Source organism: Stegastes partitus, unplaced genomic scaffold (assembly GCF_000690725.1).
Source record: "Stegastes partitus isolate 25-593 unplaced genomic scaffold, Stegastes_partitus-1.0.2 Scaffold628, whole genome shotgun sequence".
Taxonomy (NCBI): Eukaryota; Metazoa; Chordata; class Actinopteri; family Pomacentridae; genus Stegastes; species Stegastes partitus.
Window position 1 is genome coordinate 273,737 of NW_007578359.1, and position 10,185 is coordinate 283,921.

The 10,185-nt window shown below is 44.3% G+C and overlaps 1 protein-coding gene across 1 annotated transcript in view; it reads right to left on the reverse strand.

Moving 5' to 3' along the window:
- trpc5a (transient receptor potential cation channel, subfamily C, member 5a) overlaps window positions 1–10,185 on the reverse strand; it is a 69,746-nt gene that overhangs the window by 26,619 nt on the left and 32,942 nt on the right. Inside the window, exons 8-10 of the mRNA XM_008289655.1 lie at window positions 8,870–9,007; window positions 5,469–5,667; window positions 2,675–2,814 (exon numbers count right to left, since the gene is read on the reverse strand). Of these exons, the coding sequence (XP_008287877.1) occupies window positions 2,675–2,814; window positions 5,469–5,667; window positions 8,870–9,007 (477 nt within the window). The remainder of the gene's footprint in view (window positions 1–2,674; window positions 2,815–5,468; window positions 5,668–8,869; window positions 9,008–10,185) is intronic.

A 10,185-nucleotide genomic window follows, 5' to 3' on the forward strand; every position in this document is an offset into this window, starting at 1 on the left:
TGTGGAGGTTGTGTGCATGTATGTGGAGGTTGTGTGCATGTGTGTGGAGGTTGTGTGCATGTATGGAGGTTGTGTGCATGTATGTAGGAGGTTGTGTGCATGTATGTGGAGGTTGTGTGCATGTATGGAGGTTGTGTGCATGTATGTGGAGGTTGTGTGCATGTATGTAGGAGGTTGTGTGCATGTATGTGGAGGTTGTGTGCATGTATGGAGGTTGTGTGCATGTATGGAGGAGGTTGTGTGCATGTATGTGGAGGTTGTGTGCATGTATGTAGGAGGGCCACCCGCCACCGCCGCTGACTCACAGCTGCTGCAGATGGCCCGGCCGTCTGCTCCGCTAATGAAGATCTGGATCTCTGGTGCTGTGGCTGAAGCTGAAGGCGGCTCAGCAGCACCAGCAGCAGCGACTTCACACTCCTCAGGTCACGTTAATATTAATTAAGAGCCACCGTTGTCTCCGTTTAGGCTGAGTCAGGTCAACAACTGGTTAAAACATATTTGCTGTTTTAAATTCTTAATATACTTACAAACAACCACAAAAATCTGCAGAAATAGTTTTATTTTGGTGGTTTAAATACAGATTTATAAAAATACAGATTTTACTTTTATTATGCCTGTTTTTAATCTTAAATAGACTTAATTTTATCTTCAAATAACCACAAATATCTGTAAAAATAATAATTTTTCTGCTGATATAAATACAGTTTTAATATTAATGTCATTATTTCTTTCAAACATGAACGCTGTCATATGAGAAATTAATATTTTTGTTGTTTTTTAACAGTTAAAATGTAAATTAATACGTTTATCAGTGATTTTATTTGTCATATGTTATTTAACTAAACAGAGAAAATCTGTAAAAAACAAATTATTCCCATTTTTAATTCTTAATATACTTTAAAATAACCATAAATATCAGAAAATTAGGTTATTTTTGGTGGTTTAAAAACAGTAAAAACAGATTAATTTTAAGGCCTAATGTGTTTATGAATTGTAAACACTGCACAGGTTTGGTGTGGACAGTATTTACAGTTTTATCCTGATTTCTTTTACATTCTTTCTGTGATTTTATTGATATTATGGGTTTTGTTTACGTCCGTGTTTACGCCCTCTAAAGTTCCTGCAGTCGTTTCTATGGAGACGTGAAAAGTCTCACGAGCGCCAGGACGTCAGATTCATGATCAATAATCGATGTGATTGACCTGCAGACCTCCTGTCGGGATCATCACAGTGAGCGTTTCTCCAACAGGAAGTCGCTCAGACAGCCGGTGGTCGCCTCAGACCGAAGCTCTGTGGAGGTTCACGCCGTCTCAGTGGGTTCTTTAGTGGACCAGAACAGACGCCGTTTGGACACCGTGTTCGTTCCTCTGCTGCGTCTCACGTTCAAAATGTTCTCCTGCAGCAGATGTCGGCGCCTCGATGTCTCACACGTCCGATGACGCACTCGATCATCTGGAACAGCTCAAGTGCTGCTGGTGGGAAGGATCTCCTCCAGACGTCCAGATCAAACGTCTTTTTGTCGTTGTTTGGGAGGAACGTAACTGTTGAATGTTTAATCGTAGTTCGTTGCACCCCGAGAACGCGCTGAGTCGTTCTTTAAAACATGCGTGGGCTAGCTGTTAGCATTCCTCCTCGACTCACCGCCATGTTTAAATCCAGCAGAGCAGCACCAATCATCACCAGCGTCTTAAAAAGGCAACAAATCAAGACCCACACATATAAACACAACGTTAGAACACGGCTAGCGCCGCCGCGAAAAACTCGACATTTACGACGCTGAAAAAAAACCTCATCTTTTTCCATCGTCGCAGGGGACGGAAACTTGGAAACTCCCACAATGCTCTCTGTTGCCAACCAGGAAGTGACGCCTCCTCTGTTCTCTACAGGATTAAACAGTGAGAGGCTCCCCCTGGTGGAACAACCAGGTACTACAGCTGGTCTGCGATACCTTTACTGACATGCACGACCTTCTACTTTTACCTTTTCAGTTAATATACTTTTCATCGGGTAAATAATTAACATCCCGTAGTCACAAAGAGTCGGTCACAGCACACCTGGTGGAACAACTAGTTATTGCAGCTGGTCTATGATGCATTTTTCTGATGCTCAGATGCAGAAATACATTTTTTTCTGAATGCATTGAGATGTTCAGTTGTCAACCATTGGATTGATTTTAATAACTTCAAGTGCGTGTTATCAGGAAAATGGGACCAAACTGGAACTGTGCATCAGCAGATACTAATTACTGAAAGTTTTGGATCAGATTGGGGGCAAAGACACTTAAGGAGTCTCCTGTTTTTTGTTCCTCACCAGTGAGAAGACGGGAAACAGGAGTCCGATGATGAAGCAGGTGACCAGCTTCCCGTCAACCGGTTGATAAAATATAGTTTGAATATCCTGTGACGTTCCTGGAGGCCTGAACTATCTCACTGATGTTGTATTTTAGCGATCGTTAAAGGCCGACGTGTTCTCACTCTGAACACTTCATCAAGACCAACATGTGGAAGACTGACTTGCTGTTCTTCCTCTAAATGTGAGATGGAAGGCCTGGGCCAGACACTGAACATGTTTCCTCCACCCGCTGGACTTCCATGAGCTTCAGGGACCGAAACATTAATCAGCTAATCAATGAACATCCTGTTGTTTAGGACTAGCTCCTGAACTCCTGCGTTACCTTGACGTAGGCCACGATCTTCAGCGATATGGTGGCCAGGTACAGCGAGTTCATGGCGAAGTCCATCAGGTTCCACCAGTCGTGGATGTACTCGGTGAAGCCTCCGTCCCACATCTCTTTAATCTCGGCCCAGATGAAGCCTGAAACACACACACACACACACACACACACACACACGTGAGCAGCGGTCCGTCAGCGGTTCTGACCGGAGTCCTGCCGGGCGTCTCCTCGGGCCTGGAGGCAGCCGACAGTTTGTTCTGCTCCACCGACTCCACATGAAGTCCGGTCTAAATTATTCACGCAGCGTTTTTCTATTTAGCGTTTCTGGGTCGGCTCAGGCTAACCCGGCGGTAACTCGACACCGGCTCCCTCGGGACGGCCGCTTGTGGATCCGTGGAACCAGAAGGACTCGCGTCTGAAGGACCGGACGGATGACGTTTAGCGACCCTCTGAACCCCGGAGGCTTCGGGAAGGACACTATCTTTACAAAAACCCTAAAACTACAGAATTTGCTACAGAGAAACGCTGAATTTCCAACTTTCTGACGGTCCCTGAACTGTCATGAGCCACACTTCTTTAAAAAACGAGAAATGCTGAAGTGTCCGTGCGACCGTGAAGGCACCAGGACGCTTCGGCTGAACTGCAGGTGGTGTTAAAGTGGTTCAGTATCGACGGTGTGACGGTTCACGGCGTTCTGGTTCCACGGAGACGCGCACAGGAGCCGAGATTTGTCACAAACATCCGACGAACCGAAGCCGAAGCCACTCGGCTGCGTTCGCCGGAGCGTCTCGCGCAGAACCAGCAGTTTGTTCTTAGCGGCTAGCGGTGGAACTCGGAGAGGACGGAGGGCAGCAGATGGTTCCGTACCGGTCCAAGCGATGGAAGTGACTGGTGTGGGCTCCCAGAGAAGACGGAGATGTAACCACACACTGACGCCCACTCATGCCTCCTCCAGGCTCCTCGTGATGAGCAGTCAGAGCGGAGAAGTTGTTCCTCCGTTACTTTAAACCTGCTGGTGGCGTCTGTCTGGAGGAGACGGACTCACGCAACGCTTCCACGTGAACTCCGGCTTCCAGCGTGAGTCAGTTATTAACGAAGAGAAACGCAAGCTGGGACGAGTTCAGTTTGACGAGAGCGTCTAAGATCTGCTCACGTTTAGAGGAACGCTCAGAGTGTCGGTTAGATGACGCTTCGCAACGAGGAGCTTCTCAGAAAACACATAAAATAGTCTGTTGAGAAGCTCAGAATAACATCTGGTAGAACTACAAACATTCATTTACATGTTCACTGCTAGAAACACTGTAAATACCATCAACAACCTGTACTAACCTAAACTATAATCTGCTCGTTTACAGTCAAATTAAATCATTTTTGGTTCGTTTAAATCAGACAAAAATATCATTTATTAATAAAAAAATCCTTATTAAAAACCACTTGACAGACTTTTGTTGAGTACGGAGCAGTGAGAGCACCAAATTATGAAAATAAATCAGTAAAATAATAATAATACAAAAGTGGAAATAAAAACAAGAATAAATAAAATAAAAATAAATAATGTGGCGATATTAATCAAAAATGAATCCATAAAAGAAAAGGCTGATAAAAGTAGAAAAACAAAGACAAATAAATAAAATAGCAAAAATAATAACAATCATTTTTTTAGTCATTTTATTTTTTAATTTATTTAAATTCATTTTACTATTTTCAAATGTATGTATTTAGTTTTAATTATTTTTTATTTGTATTTTTTGTTTATTTGTTTTAATTTTTTAAAATAATGTCACTTTAAATAAAATAACTGAAAAAAGGTGTTAATTTACATGTTGGCTGTAAACCTGTGAATCATTTCTACATCAAAAATCTGTATTTTATAAATAATAATTTGTTCTTTAACAAAGTTTGACTGTAAAATTACAGTTGTTTTTTTTCTGTATTAAAATCTGCATTAATATTATTAATTTAAAGATACTTTCCATTATTTAAAGAGAAAACTTTGCACATTAAGCCTCGAAGAATTATTTTTTTCTCTCACTAAATTTCAGATATCTGTTTAAAATGACAGAAGTGTTAATTTCTTCTGTCAGAAATGTGTTTTTACAAAAAATAATTTGTTGTTTTACAATATGAGACCACAAAATGACAATATTTGTATTTAAATCAGGTAAAAATCTCATTATTTTAGGGATAATTGCAGCTATTTTCACCGTTTTTTACAGGTTTTGAATGCCACACTACTTCATCATTAATAAAAAACAGTTCTGGGACTCTAACCGCCAGAGTTTTACATTTTTTACAACTTATATGCCGAATACGTTTGAGAAAAATGATAATTTTATTGGTTATTTAATGTTTATTTTATATTTTATTGCATATTAATGTTTTAGCAAATTTTTATTTCATTTTTATTTCAAGACAATTAATCCACTATCAGGAATTCTAATCATATATTTTTAATTGTTTTATTCATCTTTTGAATATTTTACTTTCATTTTGTTTACTGATGTTTTATTACTTTCTTCCTCTGAACCGTCTGTGAGGTTCATTTTGGATAAACTCTGATAAAAGTTCTCCCCTGATCTCCTCAGAACATCTGGTTCTGTATCGACAGTAATGATCAGAGTTCTGCCTTCAGACTGTGAATGTTTCTGACGTCAGCTCTGTGAAGTCCAGAGAGGAGGGCTCAGAAATGAGTCCAAAACTCAAACAATGACTGAATGTGCCCATGAAGGAGCCTCCCGTCCAGATGTTCCCAGCAGCTCCTACATCACCTGCTGGAGCAGCACCTCGTACTCACCGAGCACCCAGGGCAGGATCATCCACTCCACGATGGTGGGCGGCGGGCCCTGCATGTGCAGGTTGGTGCGGGCGATGTGCTGCGAGGCCAGCAGCAGCAGGAACAGGAAGGTCAGGTAGGACGCCGTGTGGCAGATGAACTTGATGAAGGGCTTCTTGATGAAGCGGCCCAGGGCGCCCTTGGGAGCCAACAGGTAGATCTGAGGAGGAGCAGACGGAGGAGGTTAGTCTGCTGCCGGTAGCAGCACAGGAGGAGTCGAGCAGCTTTAACGAGACGTGAAACGAGGACGAGCTGCTGCTGCTGCAAACATCTGTGTCGGTGCTTCGACGAGCGTCTGCTGCCGACGCTCGACCTTCATCCCTCACGCCGCCGCTGTCGCCGCTCTGAGCCCGTCTGGCTGGCAGCCTCGGCTCGGCCCGAGTGGTGCCAGAGAGGCTTTAAACGACCAGAACCTGAAACGATGTCTGGACACACAGAGAGGCCAGTTGGTGTTCTGTACTAAAACTTTACAACCAAACAGCCTCTGATGGACCGAACCATCTGAATAAACATCCCCCCGGTTCTGATTGTGCAGCACCTTTATCTACTGACCAGAGTTCTACCTTCAGACTGAGAATGTTCCAGAGGTCCAGGTCCTTGAAGTCACCTTAATGGACTTTTTCCATCATTTCTGAGCCTCAGAACTTCATCAGAACAGCAGATAGACACATGACATTTAGGAGGAAGAACACATCTGGGTTCTGCTAGAACCTGACACCAGATCAGACCCTCCTCTATGGACTTCAAGGACTTGCAACTCTGGAAATATCCATCGACAGCGTAGATAAGGAACCAGCTGATTCTGAGGCGGCCCGGTTCCGCCCGACTCTCCGCTAACCGACCTTCCCTCCGCGTACGAACCCATCGCGGTAAAATTAGCTCAATTAGAAGCGGGTGGCTTGTCTCGTCATGCAAGTCCGATCCGGTTTGGAGTCCTCCGAACGCACCGCAAAGGTCACGGAGTTAACGGAGAGGAAAGCAGGCGTGAAAAATGTTCCTCTGATCTAATTATTCACCAGAACCGAGCTTCACAGAGGATCTAACGAACAGCAGACGTTAGCGGAGCTGAAGAAAAAACTTCACAGCGCTCCGAATCCGCCAAACCGAAGGCTTCAGCGTACCGGACGGAGAACATGTGGACTGTGAAGGAATAAGAAAACCTCCGAGCTCATCAGGGGGTCGATGTGTGTTTAGCATTCAGCAGGATGAAGCTCCAGCGCTGGAACAAAGCTGGTATCAACCCACGAACCAAGAGTCTGCTCATCTGTTGGATTTAAAAGCTTGTTTTAATCATCCAGGGGTTCAATGTTGACAGTCATTAAAGCTGTCAGGTAAATGCTGATGTGCTCGAACAAGTTCAGCTTCAACTGTCAGCTCCTGCATTCTGTCTGACAGCCAGCAGGGGGCGACTCCCTGGAGCCCGACGGTATAGAAGGCTATGGTAAGTGGCCCGACTTCTATCTGGATCTATCAGCTCAGGAAACACTTCTCTACCCGGTTTATGGTCTCATTTGCTAGTTTTATGTCTCCTTCAACACAACATAATGTTTAGTTTATTAATCGTGGTTCCATTTGGAGGAAAAAGAAGATCCTCGGTCCTCCAGGTCAGGGTTTATTCGTAGATTAATCGTAGCAGCTGGACTTGAAGACGTTCCACCTCTCATCCAAGAGGCTTCATCAGCTCTGACTGACGAGTTCCAGATACTGATATCCTTGAGGATCCATCGTTAGTGCCCCCCTGCCACAGCGGGGTTCGTTAGGGTCTTTGTGGCTGGGTGTGGTTCCTTAAGGATAGAAGCATCTGGAACTCCCAACTAGTGGAGCGTCTTCAAGGAACTCAAGCAGGTCCAGCTGCTACGATTAAACCATGAGTTCTCCGTCAGATCCACCCCGAGGCTTCCCGATACGTCCATCTTCTATGTACACGTCGGCGCCTGACGCCACAGGGCCCCTCCAGAGGTCCGGTGAGTCCAGACGTCGGCGGGTCAGAACTGATCGGGCAGGTGGTCGTCACACTCGAGTGAAACGCGTCCGCCGGAGTTCGGATCAAAGCGCCTGACGAATCTCCAGCGACGGTTTCCTGATGAATCCTGTGTGACAGCTCAGACCCCCCACCCCACCCCCCCAGTACCTGGAACCTTATTTAGCACCACCTGGAAGGAAACGGACCTCCAGGTGTTTGGCGAAACTACAGCAGAACTCTCAGACAGCAGCAGTGGAGGAGGAGGCCAGGAACAACCAGAACAATACGTAACCTGTCCTCTGTGTACCACGTCCACTCGCTCCTCTATTAAAACCACAACAACAACACTACCCCCCGTTCCCCCGGTTCGTTTTCAGGTCGAGTGTTGTCGTCACACTCGTGTTTCCTGGCAACGGCTCCTCCAGCCAATAAACGAGGAGTTTGGCTTAATGGCTTCCTGGAAAACAGATTTGCTTTGAGGACGAGGCAGCGCTCTCCTTTCCTTCTCTTTCCTCCCCGTCTGTCTAAACTCAGCGTCACTCCACAACCGTTCCTTATTCCTTTTATTCTCATGTTTCCCTCGTTTCCTTTCCTCTCGCCTCTTTCTTCAGCTTTCCTTTGCTTTATGTTCGTCTTCCTAAATCTCTCTGATCTGATCTCTAAGACTGGTGTTGATCAAAACACTTAAAAACCTGATTGGTATCTGCTTCAGCACAAGTCTGATCCTTTGTTTACGTCCACAAAGAAGCAGATTTTAAACAGTCTAAGAAATAAATCGATTATTATTATTAATATTATTATTAATAATATTAATAATAATCATAATAAAAAGTACATAGCCGATGCTGGTGTGTCAGTAATCAGATTACTGCCGCTGTGATACGTGAAAGTTGTCTCAGTTGATCCCAGTTAAACTGCTGCCAACATGAGCTGTAGTCTGAGTGACGCCTCCTCTAGTCTCTACAGGATTAAACAGGGAGAGGCTCCACCTAGTGGAACAACCAGGTACTGCAGCTGGTCTACGATACGTTTACTGACATGCACAACCTTCTTTACCTTTTCAATTCATATACTTTTCATCGGTTAAATACTAAACATCCCGAGTGACGAAGTTAAGTTGCAAAGCATCGGTCACAGCACACCTGGTGGACCAACCAGGTACTGCAGCTGGTCTATGATACCTTTTTCTGATGCTTAGATGCAGAAATGCATTTTTTTCTGCATGCACTGAGATGTTTAGTTGTCACACATCGGACTGATTTTAATAACTTGAAGTGCGTGTTACCAGGAAAACGGGACCAACCTGGAACTCTGCAGATCTTCAGATACTAATTATTGAAAGTTTCAGATCGGGATTAAGGGCAAAGACACTTGAAGAGTCTCGTTTTTTGTTCCTCACCAGTGAGAAGACGGGAAACAGGAGTCCGATGATGAAGCAGGTGACCAGCTTGACGGCCCAGTGTCGCCTCCTCCAGCCCGGGAAGCCGTCGTACCACAGCGTGGCCAGAAGCTGCTGGCAGTTCGGCTGGGCCACGAACTGCAGAGAGACAGACGGACAGACGGACAGACGGACAGACAGACAGACAGACAGACAGACAGACAGACAGACAGACAGACAGACAGACAGACAGACAGACGGACGGACAGCGTTAGTGTTTGTCTGGCGTTCACGTGAAACAAGTCCTGAAGCCACAGTGTGACTTTGGGAGCCGTGGAAACAGGAGACAATGGGCTCAGCGCTTATCTCCGGCTCGGACAAAGGCGCCTTGAAAAGCAGCTCTTGCATCATTGGAGGCGTTTCGGGCGTAAAGCTGCTGATGTGAAGCCTGAGCGTGACCTTGACAACACACAGACGCTCAGTTTTCAGGGGATGCATCTCGAAAGCGTTTGAAGACTTTTGCTCTGAGACGTGAGGAAGCTGAAATGTTTCATCAAAATCATCTTTATTCTACACGTCGTGTTTAAACATTTAGAGAGACAGAAACCATTTGCTCTAATCAAGCAGCTACACATTCTGAGTTATTCGGCGAAACCAAGCAGCCAACAGTGACTCAGCAAAAATGGATGAAATGCAGGAAGTGTTTCCACTGAGCCGACATGAGACAATAAATAAATTAAAGCAGTAAAATCTGCATTGAAGCATCGTTCTCTGGCGTGACAACATCTGTGGACACGAGGGAACTGTTGTACAGGTTGGCTCCAGGTTTCAAAATGTTTTGGAAAAATAAAAGAAAGTCAACTTTTTGGGGATTTTATTTTTATTTTTTGAAATGATTTATAGCATTATAGCTAATGTCTGAGTTGTTTCTCCTTCTAGATGTGGCCCTGGTGTTTCCATACAGCATAAGAGATTAATAAAACATCAACAAACAAAATGTCAGTAAAATATTCAATAATATGCACAAACTAACAATTAATAGAATTCCTGAAAAAGGAATGAAATGCCTCAAAATGAAAATTAAATAAAATGTCACCAAAATATGAATATATCACAAAAGATGATTCACAAAATGTTCATGAAACGTCTAAAAAATGATTAAAATAATAAAATATGCAACTAACATCCATAAAGCAGCTGATTGTTCTGCTTCCACACAAGTCAAAATGAGGAAAAACCTTTTATTGTTGTAACTGAGAGGAAACCAGCGACAGGAAACGTCGGCGTCGCTGCAGCTGGTGAGAACAACGAGCAGAAAGTCCATCACTTGTCAGTTT